At 42.5% G+C, this 18,410-nt stretch overlaps 1 protein-coding gene across 1 annotated transcript; it reads right to left on the bottom strand.

The window, feature by feature from the left end:
- Nucleotides 1-5,724: 5,724 nt before the first annotated feature.
- Nucleotides 5,725-17,760, bottom strand: CD28 (CD28 molecule; the record flags this gene model as incomplete). The annotated part of the gene is made up of 4 exons (XM_079539309.1): nt 5,725-5,865; nt 10,051-10,169; nt 10,412-10,765; nt 17,607-17,760. The coding sequence occupies 4 exons, from the start codon at nt 17,758-17,760 to the stop codon at nt 5,725-5,727; spliced, it is 768 nt and encodes a 255-aa protein (XP_079395435.1).
- Nucleotides 17,761-18,410: the final 650 nt, after the last annotated feature.

Below are 18,410 nucleotides of genomic sequence, written 5' to 3'. Positions count from 1 at the left end.
TATGCACAGGAGCTGTGCAAAGAGAGGAACAATTTCCATTCTCCAGCCAATTTTGAGTTGGCTGGGTCAAGAAGCTCAGAAAGAAATGCAAGCCTACTTCATCATTTTCACTAGCAAAGGAAAAAACAACAGCTCTCATCTTGACCACTGGTGTTTGAATATTAAAATAGCCTGAGGGCTGTCACAGGCAGCAAGCATAGCAGGAAAATGAGTTCATTCTGACTCACAACAGAATGATCTAATTTAATGGGGCACTGACCAGGCTGTCAGGCATTAACTGAGCTACTATTCACCCCCGCCTCGCCCATGCATGTTGCCTCTGCCTTTGCCCCCTTCCCTCCATGGCTGTGTACGGATGCAGTGCGCAGCCACTTCCTGCATTCCCTCACCCTGCACAGATGCGTGTGCTGCTCAGTGTGGGTGCACCATGCTGCTGGGCTGTGGTGCAGTTAGGCTGCCAATGGCTGCTGCTTGTGCTCAGCCTGCAGCATCGGTGCTGAGAAAGTGCTGAGGCAGCACCATGGCCTCTTGCTGCTTGCTGGGCACAAGTTTGGGGGCCTCACCTTCCAGGTATGTGTGTCCAGGTGGGGGGGCACGGCTCCTGCAGGCAGTGCTAAGTGCCACTGTGCTGAGAGAGCCGGCTCCTTCTTAAGCAGGAGCAGAGGAGGCTGAGTGGGAGCTTCCTTATGGCCTTGAATATTTCATTTGGCAACTTTGTCTCTTCCTGTCAGGTGCCTCAGTACGTCATTTCTTAAACGTCTTTCTTTGAGAATTTTGTAAAAAGGACATTTGATCCTCCTACTAGGTTGAAACCAACCGTGATGTTTACTTCCATACAAACGTACTCTTACAATTTGCTTGTTTTCCCCTTTGTTTCTGCTGGTTTTGCAGTGATCCTTCCTGACTGAAAAAGTAGAGTTGTTCCAGCCCATTAGAACATTTCAAACTGATCCAGAATAGTTTCCTTGAAGGAACAAAAGAATAGTGAGGAGCAGGAATGGTGTGGCTACAAAATGTTATAATGGCTAGGAAAATGGTGACATTTGAAAATTCCTGGTCATTTAATTGGTGAAATAAATCAGACAGAGACAACTCCCAAAACCTGAGGTGACCCTGGAGAGTTTATGAGACCTGAAAAGAGAGCTGTGATTTGCTTTTATTAACATACAGGGGAACAAAGATCCATTGCTCTGCTCCTGAAGATACAGTTAATAAGAAAAAGAAAGAATTTGAGACCATTCAACTTTATGTCTGTTTGCAAATAGGTTTGTATATAATTGGCAGCCTCCAAACACTTTGTCTGCCAAATTGACCACACCAGGCTATCTGTGTGCCCCTGAGGCTGGAGTAGCAACATGCTGCAATGCTATGCTCTAACAAAAGCGCCTGATTTTGAATAATCCATTTGCATCAAGATAAGCAGCTAGTAATGTTTCCCTCTCACAGACCCTTACAGACTCTGACTTTGGCTACGGTTTACTGCCTAATACTGTTTTTAGTGCTTTCCCACTCTTTATTGGACCGTAACAAAGCTGCCGTTATACTCATTAACCTAACCTGTTTTCTGGTTAGTGTGAGTGACTAACAAAATTGTCTTGGCCTGTGATTCATCTTGAATAAACTGTTTTCCAGTCACACAGAAAAAGCCTTGCTGAAAGTGGAAAGATTTGATCTTTAGCTCTGCAGATTGGCTTCTGTGCTCCTAAAGCTCAAATGTTTTGTCCCCAGTATCAAACATATCATCAAGAGTCAAAGTTGCTTCTGCTATTAGGGCAGGTATATAAGCACAGTGAACTTGGCAAAAGGCAAAAGCCTGCTATGCACAGGAAATGAAACGTACAGAAAGTAAATGCCCTTTGGAAAGCACGTGGTGTGTGGGATTCCCATGTGGCTGTTTGGCATGACTGAAAAACTGAAGATGTTGGGAAAATCAAAGAGATGAAAGACTCCAAATCCTTAAAACAGAAGACGAAGGCATATCAAATCTCTGCATGGCTCCAATCTCCTGTGGCTACTCCTTCCCCAACAGTGAAGAGGAGCATGGCATACAAGGCAGCCTTCAAAGCCAGTAAGTAGCCACGGCTGCATGTGGAAGGTTGGACAACAATGTCAGAGATTAACAAATTGGATGAGTTTCTGAAATGCTATGTCTGGCATAGAACTGAAAGTAGAAGAGATGATATGCAAAGCAGGAAGGTGATATTGTTTGACAGATGTACAGGGGTCACGTTTACAGCCGTAGAAGAAAGAAGAGGTATTTTGAAGCATCTGGTACAAGAGGAGAATATTGGAATTTGGGGGAGGATTCAAATCAGGAGGGATGCCCAAGATTTCTGGCTTCAGTAAACCTGACAATCCCTGCACTGTAGGTTCAAAATACTTGTAACGATAGCACAGGCCTCCTCCTTGGGCTCCTAGGGGCTTGGCTGCTGGAAGTGAAGCGCAGTCAGACCATTGGTTTGTGCTACACTGGAGACGTGCAGAACAGGAATCAGTGTGCAGGGGCTGGAGCTGCACAACCCGTGGTTGACCCCTTGCAGCATATGTTGATTGCTGTTCAGTTACAATGACTGCAATTCAGATGCTCATTTGACGCTGAGATCCAAACATGAAGGATAGGGGGATGAAAAATTAAATCACTGCTCAGCAGGATGATATTTGCATTTGTATTAAGCCCTGTCTGCAAGGCAGAAAACTCTATAGATCTCTCACTGCCCTCCAGGAGGGCCAGTTTCCAAGTTCAGAGCAGCAGCGGAGGGAGGATTCTCTTTACATCATCCTGTAAACAGCGTATAGACCCCAAAGACAGGGTCAGGGAGAGCCAGGACTGTCCTGGCACATTATTCAGTGCCTGAGACCAGATGGAATAAATTAGGATGGCTCTGTTTGTCATATATGCTAATCCACGTATGCAGAGCCATTCTTAAGGCTTAACTGGCTTGCTTCTCTGCAAACCATTTCTCTCAGTCCCTCACAATGGTGGATAAAAGGTATTTACTAGTATCTCATCTCCAACAAGCTGCAATCGTGTCACTGCAGTGCTTTAAAATAGTGATAGTGTTCACTTAGACATAGAGCTTAGGCTTTTCCTGTCCCAGTTCACTTCATTTTTTTTCTGTATTCATTTAGGATGTTTCCCTGTATCTCTCTTTCTTTTCAGTCAATCAATAGAACTGATATTTGTACCACATATTCCATGTCTTACTTTCCAGGATCATGCCTTGGGAGCTATTGGTACACTTTAAATATGGAGAGTACGAAAGTGTTAGAGGGAGGAAAACAAATTATACCACATTTGCTTTAGAAAGTAATAATTTCCACTGACAAGCCTCAGGCACACTGCATTTATTTAAGATTTAATTTACCATATTCACTTAATAATTTTAAAGGGAGACTGCAAAATATATAATAAAACTCTAAGGAATGTAGATCTGACACATCTGCATGTAAAAATATACATACCCAGATTAAATGAAGATCATTGACCCTCACTTATGTTTTCAGTGCACATGCGCAATCTCACCTTACATTTGCACTGGAAGATGTGATTTTTTACACTGCATCACAATCTGAGCACTTGTTAATGTTGCATTACACAACAGGGGTACTGTGGATAGTGTTGAGCCAGGCAAGATAAAGCTGTGCCCTGGCAGAGGGCTGTGCCTGCCTGCAGCTCCCTGCAAAGAGCATGAAGGGATGTGGCGAGGCGCTGGCATCCTGCTGCCAGGGCTACTGAGGAGGGTCAATCCAGGACTGTGTAGGGTCTTGTGTGGGTTCTGCGTGGCTGCTTCCCCTCCGCCCTTGCACATGCTCCTTACTGACACGGCTGCAGTGCAAAGCCATAGGGAGGGGCAGTCTCAGAGCCTGCTGGGTCTGAGACAGCAGTCCTGTACCAAACACTCAGCACTGCTGCTGGCAGTGGGCATCTAAGCCTCTCTTACCAGTGCCACCATGAGCTGCATGGCTGGCCAAGCATGGCTTTTCTGGGAAGGCCTTTGGTGATGCCAAGGCCAGCCATACAGCCTGTGGTGTCACCCAGGGCCTCCTTGGCAGAGTTCACCCAGTTGGGGACAGCAAGCACCTGACCACAGCATCTGCTAGGAGCACAGTTTGTGGTAATGTGACTCTGCAGGAATGGCCCAGGGCCTGGTCAGCAAACTCAAATAAAACTTCCAATTTGGAAGTGCCTAAAGCTTTACTTGGGTTAAGACATCAAAGCGAGTTGTTGCCACACTTCCACATCTCTATTTTTTTTGTCATCTCCCCTCAAAGAGAGGAAGAATGTTCTCATCTTGATTTGGAGGAATGTAAATGTTGAACAATCCCAATTTTATTTCTAAGTGGAAGTATGGATGTATTTTTCATTTAATTGTTTATTCAGTAATCCCTATACAACACATCTCATCTTCTCTGTATGAAAAAGAATCTTATGCTAAAACAACCCCAGTTACAGTTTAGGATGCCTTGTTAATGTAAACATGCTTAATTAATGGAATGATACAGGCCTTTGTTGAAGACTTTACCCTACTCCAGTAGGGAGCATCCCTGAAGAACATATTTAGATAAAAAATAACCTTCAGTGAGCACGAAGTTCAAAGTGCCTAGAGCAGTCCCGGCAAGCAAATGAGCAGACGTGGGCACTGGTCACAGTGGTAGGACCTGAGGACACTCTCACACCGAAAACACTACTTGCTTATGGGAAAAAAGGTTCAGGTGGTCTTTAGCTGCTCATAACTGAACTCTGATTCTCAAAGGAGCTCTGGTACAACACAGGTGCCAGAAGAAGTGGATGAATATTCAGGAGGACTCAACAAAGTGCCTTACTGATAGAAACAAAAATTCATAAATGAGGTAAAGCTCTGCTCCAAATATGACATTGGTGTCATCTAATGCTCACCATATGACTTCAATCATCTTGCTGTAGGCAAGCATAGGAACTGGGGCTTTTTGTGGTCACAGCAAATCTTTCTCACAGTCCAACTTGTCTTGATTTCTTCTTCAGGTGGATTGGTTTCTCACTCTGTAGAGTAGCTCAGTTATGACTTCAAATGCTCTTTACAAACCAAAAGTGAACAATCTAGGGACTCACATGCTGAATGCTTAAGTAGCTTTCTTTCAATCTTGCTTTGCCCTGACAGCCCACTTGTGCTATAGCCTAATTGCTCAGCTACGTTCTGACTGACTTTTCCAACTCTTTTGAACATTTGTCTCAAATCTCAAACTCTGCTCTGGGCTCAGAGGGAAGCGTTTTGTTTAGTTTTTTTTTTCATTTTGTCTTATTTCACAGCAACAGTGTTTTCGGAGGATTAAACATGCAGGAAAAGAAATAACAGGCTAAGGCTAAGGCAGTGGTTGTTGGGAAAGATCAGAAGTTGTGGTTCTGGTTCAGGTTCCTCAAGCAGCTCAAAAAAACCCACACACATTAGGAGGAGACCTGCTCTGAGGTCCAGTGCCATCCTTCTTTCTTACCCACTGACAAACCTCAAAACAAGTTACACCACGTTTTCAGCCATCATGGAAAGCAATCCTTTTTTGTCTTTCTCCCCCCTTTTTATGTTTATCTTTTATCTTTGAATAGTGAAGTTTAGCCAATACTTGCTGTGGTGTAGGTATCCATGGTCAATAGTAACAAACACGATGAGGAAATGACAGGCTGTCCTTCCATTCCAAGAGCAGGTGACTGCCTAGAAGCACATGAGGATAGTGGTGTTATGCTGGTGGGTATCATGGCTGCCAGGAGCGATACGCAGTGTAGTCTCGTGTTGGTGCATAGGATGGGTAGCCCTTGTTCTTTTGGTGAGGTGGATGCCGGGGGGTCATATTCATATAGTCACTCTGACGGTACCTGTTCCTCTTGGATTTTTGCTGTGGGAGAAGGGGTGAGAGAAGCATGAAACCATTTCTGCAATTAGTCTGTCCTATCTGTGGTGAACATCCTAAAAGGGGGAAAAAAAACAGGGAGGAGAGCAGAGAACTTTTGAGTGTTAATAAGACATGAGAAATGTTTATAATGCATTTGATTTTTTCTTCGAGTTAACAAGTCATCTTACCTAACCTTCAGATATTTCAGCTGCTGGCAGTCCTGGTCCTGGATTGGTTCAGGGAAGCAGGCATATTTATAAGAAAGCCTCCAGTTTGAAAGCAGTTATAAAAGAACACACGTTCTCATAAAATAATCCGTAGAATAAGCCCAACCTGAGTGTAAGTGTCCAGCTAATCTGCTGAGAGATGTAGTGTCAGTTTTCCAGGTGAAGAAATGCTGCAGACAAAGGATACAAACTGATCTCTCCCACCGCAAGTTCTCAGCTAGGGAATGACTCAGCAGAAACAATACAGCCTTGAGCAGTGAAGATTGCCCTAATTTATTAGGAAGGAAAAGAAACTGGCTTAACTGGAAGAGAACAAGAGCGGAAAAAATCAGCCTGGGCTATGTATGTATGCTCTGAAAGCAATGCCTTCTGCTTATTTCCATGGAAGCTACAACACATACAAATAGCACAATAGCACTATTTGATAGAGCAAATTCTCAGCTGCAAAACACTGTTTTTCAACACAGTCACCACTAGTTAGCACTAGTAGAGGTGACACACTGTTTCACAGCCACTACAATGGCATTGTTGTTAGGAAAATGTTGCCCACATAGTTCATCTTTTATTGGCCTGAGATGGAAGTCAGAAGGCATCAAAACTGGACTATACAAGTGGGTGTGATAGGACAGTCCTTCTAAGATGAGAAATGTGCTCTACAGTCTTCAAACTGGTAAGGGGCCTGGAATTACTGTGTTGCAAGAGAAAGGTTGTCGTCTTCTCTGTTCTCCTGACTCTGGAAGCTCCAGTCTACAGCTTAGTCAGTGTCATGATGTAGTGGTCAGAGTTGATGGTTTGTCTGGGTTCCAGGAAATCTAGAGGATCACCTCTGCCCTACCCCAAAAGACAGTGCACATCACTTTTCCTGCAGAGAGTTGTACCTTGAACGTTTTATTCTATGGATAATTCACATCTCTGCTCAATGGTCTACTATATTGACTTCAGCTCACAGCAGTGTCATCATGTCTCATCACTGGTAGTGAAGTGTCCAGGAAGCTGCCACTTCAGTCTCAAATTACTTCAATAGATCCTGGCAAACTTGCACACGCTGTTATTTGTGGTCCTGTGTGAGCATTTGTGGGACCCACCTGGTGCAAACTTTGCAGTATTTCAACACAGCCACCATTGTTTCCAATGCATTGAGGCTGATATTCAGCTCCGTATGCAGTTCCCAGATTGTAATCCACCAAATCTGTGCTGATGAGCTGATCAAGATGACCTTAATTTTGTGATGTGACAGCTGCGTATTGCTGTCCGGAACGTGGCCTCTCTTCCATGTCACTGTTTCCTCTGTTGAAACTTACCACCTCCCCATGCTCACATCCATTGTTTGGTCTCCAGGGACATTCAGCAAACATCAATGAACGTGAATGGGTGCCATTTTTTCCCCATAGAGGAATTCAGTGACACACCTTTGCTTCATACACACTTCCATGTCAGACACCATTTTGTTAGACTGTCCTTCTGCTGCCATCTGTCTCATGGCAACAAAATGAAATGACAGGAAGGTTCAACCTCTACTGCTGTACCACCAACATCTGCCTCTGGTGTTGTGGGCCAACATAATAAAATAGAGGCATTACTTTTGGATAATAATAACTTTGGACAATGATAAAATTGGAGGCATTACTTTTGGAGCTACTCCTACGTATCATGGCTTGCCTACCACTTACAGTAGAAATGCATAATGTATATGTTGTTCTGGGCATCCCTTTGAGAGGAAAAAGAACCAGAGCTGCTGTTAATCTTTCATATGTCTCATTAACAGAGCCTTAAAAATCTCATTCCAATGTTGAATCCCTGCCTCGCAGTGCCCCTGTGAGACATGGGAAGCATCCCCTTCAGGAACGAGAGCAGCAGAAGGCAGATGAAATCATTTGCCTATCATGATAGAGGAAGTTTGTGGCTACAGCAGTGTATGAACCTGTGGTTCCTGCAGGCTGTGCATGAGGTTATTGTTCTTGCACAGATGAAGGCCTTCTTACAGGAACTAGGTAAAGTGCTTTCATTCTTTTTCCTTAATGCTGATTATACTTTTTCTTACAGTGTTTTAACTGACACTTCCTGCGTACACATACATACATAGTATATGAATATATTGCATATAGCACAATATGCATGTGATGCTGTGGAATTGGAGGAGGCTTGTATCAGAAACTTAACAGCTGTACATGCAGAGGGAGGCAGTTAATTTCTATGAGACACTTAGAGCTTTTTGATGTTAATGTTATATATATGCAAGGGGTTGAATGGAAATTATGTGCTACTTAAGCCATGCAGTACAGTTGGTGCATTTAATCATTAGATAGAAAAGTTTTCTCTGTGTTTACCTCCATAAAAACATTTTTAATTCATCTATTAAAATCTAAGAGGTAATTTCGCATGAGAGAAATACATTCTGCTAGCATGAGTGAGTTCTGGATTATTCCAGGATGAAATACAGCTGCTTCTTGAGAGGAAGTTTTCCTCCAGGGAAGACAGAACTGTAAGAATTAGCACATCTTTAGTTGCTTTCAGGAACTTAAGTGAAACAGACTTGCCTTGGCTGTCAAATACCATTTTAAGGACCTCATTTTAGCATCTACAATGTCTTCCAGGCAACTTTGTTTAGATTCAACAGCACTCCAAGTACATCCACACTTGGAGCACACGTTATCAGAATAGCACCAACAGTGATAACAGCAGGTGAAATTGATGCAGGAAGCAGCTTGTCAGTCATGCTGGGAGCAGACATCTTAGTAGTGCAGTGCATAACCATTAGGTACCAAGTGAAAATAGCAGAGAGAAAATGGTTTCAGATCCTAAAGGATGGATTGGAAGCTATGGTATCTCATCCAGGCACAGCTACTGTAGCATAGCACGGTAACACCAGCAGCTGTTTGCTGTAATCCTTTCACAGCTCTCCTGTCTCCTGTCTCCTTTCTACAGCAAGGCACTAAGAGGGACCACTTAACCTGCCCTTGTATTTTCCTATGGCAATGTCCAATTTGATTGTTAACCATTAGAAATATGTATATATTGAACAAGTGTATTTTTGTGAAACAGTTAAGAAAGCTCAAGTTTCAGCTAGTAGTGTGAGTGGTTTTCTGTGTACATGCAGCATGTGGCCTGTCAGAAAGACTGCACCCTTTATACAGAGTACCTCATAATGTGTTGAATGACACTATTTAATGGCAGCGATACAAGGAGAGACAGAGTGCAAGGAACAGAACTCTCTGTGGTCATATTTCAAGTCTTCCCAACATGGAGCAGAAAGTGTGAAATCATCTCTGGGAGATGGTGACCCTAAGACCTGTGCTAGAAGGTGGCATTCTGCTACCTCTGCACCACACTTCGTGCTTTCCCTACTCCAGTAGGGCTGTGTATTGAACCAAGCTGGACTGGATGCAAACTGGGCCAGACAAATCTCCAGAGGGATTAGACAAAAAAATAAAGAACTGCAAGACTCTCTCTGCTTTCTTAGGGTAAATTACTACCAATGCACTGGTGCCCCTGTTCTATTGAAATCAAGCTGTCAGAAAAAGTGTGTACGAGAGGGAATTGCTGCATAGGCACAAAACACTGGTGTGGATGTTTTGGGGCCAACTGAGGGTTCTCTGAAGATTGTTTCACTGTAGGCGAGCTCCTGCCATCTCAAAGGGGTTTGGCAGGAGTGACTGTAGAGAGATATTTCCCTGACAAGGAGAACTAGTTGGAATTGGAGATTGTGTCCCAGCTTTGCTGAGGTATTGACATTGCCATAGGACTCTACTGAAGAGGCTGGCTGCCTATCGGGAGTGCATCTGGCGTTTCAGCTTTCTTGGGGCATAGCACAGGTGTGAGTATGTAGCTGGGCTGAAGAAGCACTGTGATCCTAATGTGAGGGATATCAGTGGATTTGTGGTAAGTATGGGAAGAATAACATGAGAGTTGAAGAGCATGCAGGGGCAAAGAGCACATAAAGCAAAGGATAATAGTTTCTTACCCGGTAGATTATAAAGACTGCAGTTATAAGCATACTGTAGAAACCAAGAAGTCCTGTCACTGCCACCATAACCCAGTACGAAGTTGCAGACTCGGGTTCTTGTGTCTGGATGGGTGTCTCTTTAAAAGAACAAAGAAAACTTTTAAGCACTTCAAAGCTTGTTTACTCCTCATTCCAGCACACCACCTGTATTAATCTTATCATACAGCTGCTTAAGATGCCTTTCTTAAGAAATCAGGAGCAGGAATTCTCATTTTGAGAGAAATGCTCATTTTGAGCAACCCAGCTATTTTTTCTGCCTCAATCCAAAACGTAGGGAGTGTGTATAGGAAGGACACTGGTGTACAGGTTCTCAGCTTACCTCTCACATGAATGACAGTCCCGTTGCTCTTCTCATTATAGACATACGGAGGCGGATACATGGCCTCAATTTTGCAGAAGTAGATATCAGTTTGGCTGGCAGTCATATTCCGAAGATTGAAGATTACTTTGTCCTTATCATGATTTCCCCAACAATTGAATTCTTTATTTGAATTACTGTTACTTTTGGTCATGTTCCATGAAATAAAGCAGACTTCAACTGAACTGTCTGTTCCTTTGTGCAGTGAGGCTCGAAATTCTTTCCCTGTTCCGTTGTATGTGTAGTTGCAGACTAGAGTTGCCGTCCTATTGGCTACAATGAGCAAAGGACTCTGAGCCACTAGAATCTTGTTTTCTGAAAGGGAGGGAAGAAAAACACTTGTTTGCAAGATATATTAAGAGACTTCAGAACCACACAGCCTCCTGTTCAGCTTGTCTCCATGTCTCTTCTTCTCTGTTGGCGCTCCCTGCTAGGCAGTATGTAACACCATGCGGTAGAAGCAGTTACTCAAGGAAGCTCTGATTGCAACTATCCTCTCTCTATGTACAAGTAATTTCACTGTTACCAGGGGAGACTGTGAGGTTGAGGGTGTTCTTCCACAGAGTCAGAACGCTATAAGAGAAAGTGACCCGTGTGAGGAAGATTTAAAGTCAAGGGTCACAAGGCTACTTTGTTTGTTAGTGTGTATACATGTGTAAGACCATCTTCGTCTATCTGTTCCTTAGCATGCAGAATGCCAGGGAGCAGTATGGAGTGAAAATGCCATGAATTAAATGCTCAGTTAAATAATCAGATAAGAGAATATTATTCATACCTTTGCTTTTTAGTTCAAGGACAGACGTGAAAAGTTTGCAAGTGGAATTTTGTGAAATTTTTCAAGTACTTGGCCCTTGGACAAGAAGCACAAAAGCAAGAACTGGTATAATTTCAATTTTAAAAAAGTAATTTCTCTAGCTATCAGCGGTAGCAGATTCTTAATCACTCAAAGGACTTAGGCTGACTAATCTGACACCGTATTGGCACTTAGCACTTGAATGGCCTGTAAAAAAGCATGTCACATGAAGATACAATTCAGTTTGGATTGACCAAACTGATATGTAAACAGAAAGTGTTTTCTGACATGCAGAACTCTGTGCTACTAACTGCCAAACAATAAACCACTGCTCAGACTGTGCAGAAAGACAACTGTTTCCAGAAAATCCACCCTGTACAAATGAGGCTTTTCAAATGGTGACCTGTAAATAAGAGGAAGCGAGCTGTGGTTCTTAAGCTAGGAACTTGCCAGAAGCAGGGACAGTGCTTTTGTGTATGCATGCCATTGCATATGTCTCCATGCAAGTCCAAGTTGCAGGAGTTCTTAGCAGCCTTTGATGGATCACAGAGAATTGCTGTGGTTGAGACAATGGCAACTGTATGTCTCTCCAAAATCTGCTGTAAAACCTGCATTCATTCTACTTAATCCATGTGAGGATACTTTAAGAGGATAGAAAGGAAAACAGAGCAGGAAAGAGGGCAGATTTACAGTGCCCAGGAAACAAGTGTTTCAATATACTTAATATTTAGGACTACATGGATGCACTTAGTGTGCTCCTAGATGTACAGGAAGAGGGACCACCATGGCCTCTTGGGAGGACACTCCTACGGGGTGAATGGTACACAGGTTTATTTCCATGCTCAGTTTCAGGTCAAGAATTTCAGCATGCCTCCCTTAAGGCTGTTGGGAGCCTAGGCTTCTAGAGGGCAGCAGGAACATTAGCTTGAAAGAGGCCACTGAAGTCATGTGGTCTAGTCATATGCTCTGCTTTCAGAGACACACACACACCAAAAGACATATGAAACAAATGCATTCATAAAATTGACATGTTATTTACATATATCCAGAAAATATCCACACCAGGTACTACCAAGTATATCCACAGGTGTTGTGAAGCCACATTTTCCATTTTGAAACTATTTCTTTTTGCACAGCTTTCATTATGAGAGCTGTGAGTGAAGATGGTGAACTTACATGGTGGTCACAGCATTCACAGGGACATGGGAGATTCGGGTGTAATCCTTGCTCTGAATCAAAATAAAAGACGGACTTGAGTGTGGGTCTAACAAATTTGAAGTGAAAACCTTGGCTCCATCCACTTGTTGGCCTATTGGGAGGTTGAGCCAGAAGCCCTCTGCTAAGGTATGCCCTGGCACAGCAATAGTTGTAAGACATGAAACATACAAGACTGGAACAGGGAGTGAACACACAGAGATGTGTGAGTTGGTCAGAACTAGTTGCAGGGTGTGGGCAGTAAAAACAAACCATGCCCAACAGGTTCTCCAAGAACCAGCCCAGCCCATGAAACTGCTGAAGTTGTTCATTTTCTCACCAAAATTCATGTTTACCAGCCCTTTCTTCTCATGAAAGCAGGAAGATATGAGACAGGGCATCTTTAGCAAAGAAGGAGTTTGCAGCCCAACCTCCTTGTGTCCCTCTGTTCAGTGTAGCTAACTTGAGGATTGCAGCAAAGCTTATCACAGCTCAGAAATCTCATGTTTGCAGGGAATCCAAACACTAAAACTTTTTGTTTTGGGGAAGAGTGAGCATTTCCATTCTTTCCAGTACAAAGGCCCCAGGATCTTGGAATCCCAGAGCAGGCTGGCAGTAACAGCAGACAAGGCTGGTTCCTACTGAAGGTGCTGCCTGTGGTGGATTCTCATTGCAGTCAAGACATTTCAGCAAAATATTTCAGTTTCATTGAATCAGCATTTTCCAACAAAAGCTCTCCCCTAGGCCTATAAGGCATTCTAGTAAAGAGTGAGGTTCACGTTCTACTTCTTTAGACAGGCTATTTGATCATATCACTTTTTTCTAGAAAATCAAACTTTAGCCTAAGTGGGAAGGTACAAGTCTGCAGTGGAATTGCTCTTTGGTTAAAAAAACAGAACTCAAAGCATCTCACTTGGGACAGAATTGTTTTGAATTTTACCCCACCAGTGCCCACCACTACAGCTCTGGCTATTGCAGCTGAATACACCTTCGGAAGGGGTTTTTCTGTTTCATAGTTTATATCTGAAACAGGCAGCCTTGAAGAGATAGTTGCAGAAGTACTACTGCTCAGAAAAAAATACTTGCTTGTTTTTTGCTGTAGGTACTTACAAATAAGTACCTTTTTGTCACTGCAAGTTCTTACAGAAAAACAGATGGACGTTTATCACATAGCCTGATCAGATCACTAAGGCCAGAAGAAAGACAACACTGAAAATAGTGTCAGTGAGGGACCACCTCCAGATGTTTTTTAGACTGTTCTGCAGAACCCAGAGACTTACCTTGAACTTTTGCTAGTCTGGATTCCTGGTGTATAGTAGTACATAGCTTCACATCATGAGCTCTGTTATTTAATTACAGCTCTGGACTATTTATGTCCCTGCTGTGATATTTTGTTTGTTGGCAAGCAAACTTTTTGATGCATCCACCAAAAAAATACTTTCCATCACCTTACATCTCGGCTTTCTGGCCCATCCTGTTTGCCTCACCATGGCAGCTGAGTGTTGATGACCCAGCCCCATACTGTTGGTGCTGAGATAGCTAAACAATGGGAAGAAGTTTATTTGTGGATTGTTAAATAAGGGCTGCTCCTAAGTGATTTGTTTAAGCCAAACTTAAACCAAATCTGCTTTTGCAAAGTGGCGCTACCATGTAAAATCTGAATGGATTGAAGGTGTTTTGTTTTCCATTTATAGGAACTAATTAGCACCATGTGAACAGGGCAGGGCTGAGGCAAGGCAAGCTCGCCCCACAGGCATGTCAGGCCCTGCTGTTATCCTGCGTCTCCAAGCTCACAGTTTTTCAAATTGAAGAAAGTCAGTCATTTCCCCATTTTGTGGGGAAAACAAAGTAAGGCCAAACAACCCTTACTTGATTTCTGATCTGAATAGGATTTGAGCGTGTTCTTAGTAGAATCTGAATCATTCTGAACAAACTTGAGCTGAAGCTGCTTTTGCCTTTACAAAGACAGTTTTTCTTGTGTCTCTTTGGGTTTATGAAAATAGTGAAACTCTGAAACATCCAGTATATGTTTCTAATAGTGCACATTTTCCCCTAAATAGGTTTATAACTGCTGTTTCCAGAGCGGTGTTCAGTCATGCTATATAGTAATAAATATCTGTCTTGACCTCAGGCAGCAAATGGCAGTTATGAAAATCATTGTCCAGTTTCAAAAGTTTGTAATGTCTAGAAATGTAAGAACATTTTGATGTGTCTCAAGGCTGTAGGTTTTATAAGCAACAGTGTGCAAGATCTCTGTTAAGCTTTTCTGTATGTTGTCATGCATAATCATATCTTATAATCACAAGAGGGGTTTTTTTTGCCTCATGAAAGAGGTCCAATTCATATATATTTTCTGAAAAACACTACCTCCTCAATCACAGACCCTTCATGCAAGCAAAGCTCCATTGAAGGTCTTTTCTTTTCTTTTCTTTTCTTTTCTTTTCTTTTCTTTTCTTTTCTTTTCTTTTCTTTTCTTTTCTTTTCTTTTCTTTTCTTTTCTTTTCTTTTCTTTTCTTTTCTTTTCTTTTCTTTTCTTTTCTTTTCCTCAAGAAAGTGAAATAAAGATGACTGAGTATGGAAACTAACTATTTTGAAGGTTGGTTGTTTTTTTTTTTTTTCCAGAACTTTCCATGAATCATTATCAGTTATTGGAAAAAAATATTATGTTAAAAATATTTTGTACTCTCTTTCTTTTTCATGCCAGTTGGCTTCAGGGAGCTATTTGCCAGAGCAAGGAATCTGGGATAAGTTGGGATTTCTCTAAGCACAGTAAAGAAATGGCCCACTTAAGTCCCTGCTGGAGGGGATGGAGAGGGAAACCTGCAAAGAGCTTATTTAGTCCACAAGTGGAAAGACTCACAGCTACGTTATAAACAAAGCTGTTTGTTTCTTCAGCTGCTGGTTTGTTGTTCAGTTGCCTTTACTCTTTCCCAGGTGAAAGTCTTCCTCTGTTACTTCAGTTTTAGGTGTCTACGCTGTGTCTATGTGTAGAGCTGGAGGGATCTACCCTTTCTAATGTGACAGACTGGCTTTGTACTAACTTTTACTCCATTCATGCAAATACTGCACCAAGCAAAGTATTCTTGCTGAAATTAAACTTAGTTTGAACGCAGGGGTTTCTTTTGTCTGTTTGTGATGTTTTTGAGCCAGAATTTGTTGATGTCATCCTAATCTCAGCTAGCCTTGCATTTTGCATTCTGGTAATCTTGGTGGGTTTGAGGCTGATTTTAGCACTCAGAGATTGATTTTAACACCAGCCAGGATGTTATGCAAGCACTGAAAAGATAAGGTCATTTGGGGTCCTCTGCAGTGGGAACATTCTTACATTACTTTATTTCACAAAATAAACAGATAGCCAAGTATTTAGCAGCCTCTCTGTTTTCTATTACTTAGCTGACAGAAAGCGGATGATGAGGGTGGAGAGGGACAGGCTTTGTAAACACCGATACTACTGAAAAGAGGGAATAAGCAATCCAATCTTGTAAGTCTCTTCCCAGCTTTACGGGTCCACAATTCAAACTCAACTTGCCGTTGAGTTTGACTCAGTGGTGCAGCCTAATAAAAGCACGACAGGATAGATTCAGTTGTCTTCACCAGAACAAAGTACATTTTGTGGTTTGAGGAAGTTCTGCAGGGCTTTTACTTGTCCTAACGTTGTCTGTGTAGCAAGGATCATTCATCTCAGCATCAAAATGAAAAGAAGAGACAAGGAAATAGGTGAAAGCCCTGAAAAGTAAGCTAACTCATGGTTCTGTTCAAGCAATTGAATGGTTTCAATGAAGCTGCTGTAGAAATTCTTAACCCAAAGCAAGTAAACAGATGTCTAGAGAATCATGGCATAACCCTGGTGTCTGATAAACACATGTTGTATTTTCTTGCAATTCAAGAGTTGTTTAAAAGATGTTCACTTCTCATGGAAATGGTTTTAAAACTATTAATTTATCACTGCTTCCTATCCCCTCCTAGAATTATTGTCTTCTCAGACAACCCAGTGGCCTTCTGTGAAAGTAATTACCATATTGCAAGCAGAGAATTATGAAAACTCAAAAAGGACAAGGAAAAAAGAGCCTATCAGCTCTTAAAGAAATATAGATCAAGGCTTCATGCAAATCACATTGCCTTTCATGAGGACTAGAACTACAGAAAAGCAACATGCAATTTAGGAAAAATATAATGAGTTTTATCTCTTGTATTAGAAAAGCAACTCTTTAAAGATATTCTGTATGTGAAAGATTTGTACTGGAAAACAGATTTTTGTTCCTACCTGTAAGTTCCTCGTAAAATACAACACGCTGATATTTGGAGGAGGCCAAATAACAACAGTTCACAAGCCAGAGATTTGAAAAATTGTCAAGATTATCCTAGCAAAACCCATCACCCTTTGCCTTGCTTTGCGTTTTGATGTACTACTTGGAGAGACGTGGTAGCTCTGAACGCACTAACACTGCATCAGCGAAAGACAGCAGCCAGGTAACTGAAGATTCAGAAGGATTTACTAAGATGCTGTATTTCTAAATCACAACTAGGCACTTGTGTTACCAAAAATATTTTCAGAAAGAAGAAACATATCTAGTTATTATCAATAAACTACTAAATAATGCAAAAATCAGTTAGTCGGCAATTCCGATCCTCCTAACTTTGAGTTCAGTAAGCAGCTCTACTGTTGTTTCTTTCACTTGCTGATGCTGTGAGAGTTCGGGTGGGCTCAGCTCTGCAGCCCGTCACACCAAGCTGGCGCACAATGGGACATAGGGCTGACCACAGCAGGCTTGGAAGTGGCCCCAGAGGGTGCAGCACCAGCTCTGCTCAGATCCCCCCAGCAGATGTTGAAAGCCACAAAGCACAATCTGTGCAGGCTAGGGAAAGGTGAAATAAACTCTCTCAAAATAAGCAGTTTCCAAATGCATCTGAAGAGGTTGCAGATTAAATAGATATCTCTTGAGTCTTGTCTAGGAGGGATACTCATGGAAGAAAAAAAATCAACCTCCTGGTTATACTGAGTCGATCCATAAGCAGTCTCAGCAGCATGCTTTGTCTCTTCTCTCATGTTCAAATGCAACATAATTTCTGCAAAACTAATCCAGATCTGCACAAGACTGTCTACTGTCTCCCCTCTCCTATGATACAAATGTTGAAAAATCGTGGAAACAATCATATTTTTTCTGTTACCTGTTACATCTGCAGCAGGGATGAGGCAGAGCACCACGAGGATCCCCAGCATGGTGATGATGGTGGGCCTGTGGCCTTGTCCCCACCCTCCAGGCACTGCCAAGTCCCCCAGGGCTTCACACCACGGGCGTCCACACAGGGCAATCTGCACCATCACCAGCTCACACAGCTTCTCTCCTCCTCCCTGCGTGGCACGTGATGTACAGCCGAGTGAAACCACAACGGCAATGTTCAAACAGGAAACTCAGTTGTTTGATGGCTTCAACCTTGGGAAGCCTCCTCTGTGCCTCTGCAGCATTCAGGAACACCTATGAGACAGTGCAAGCCCACCCTCTGAAATATGGAGCCTTCTTATGCTTGGGGCTTTGCAGGGCCACTCCCATCAGAGGGAGAAATGGACTTCCTTAGAGGTGAAATGCTCCTTTACCAAGAGCACATATAGGAATAGCCACCTTCCTATACCATCACCATGGAAAGTGCAAACAACAGTTTCTGAGTTCCTGCTGGCCAAGCTTGGTCCCTAAGGAAACTACACTCAGTGAGCTTCATCTCTTCTCACTCTTAGGAGCAGCACTCTTCCTCTCTTGGCTTGCTGTTTTGCTCCTACCTGCTCCTAGGCCCAGGAATGCCACTGTATTGTGAGAGAAGTGATTTTGGATTGTGCATTTTCAGTTTTCTGTGTCAGCTTGTCACCTAAATGCAGACTAACCAGTGCAAGAAGTAGTTGATCTACCATACTTTTTCTTTTTGGAAAAAAAATCCTGAGTTATAAATGAGTGTTTCTGTAATCCAGTTAGCACCTCA

The sequence above is a fragment of the Tetrao urogallus genome (genome assembly GCF_951394365.1).
Source record: "Tetrao urogallus genome assembly, chromosome: 8".
Classification (NCBI taxonomy): domain Eukaryota; kingdom Metazoa; phylum Chordata; class Aves; order Galliformes; family Phasianidae; genus Tetrao; species Tetrao urogallus.
The sequence above is the reverse complement of the archived record's forward strand: the minus strand, read 5'-3'. Positions and strand labels throughout refer to the sequence as shown.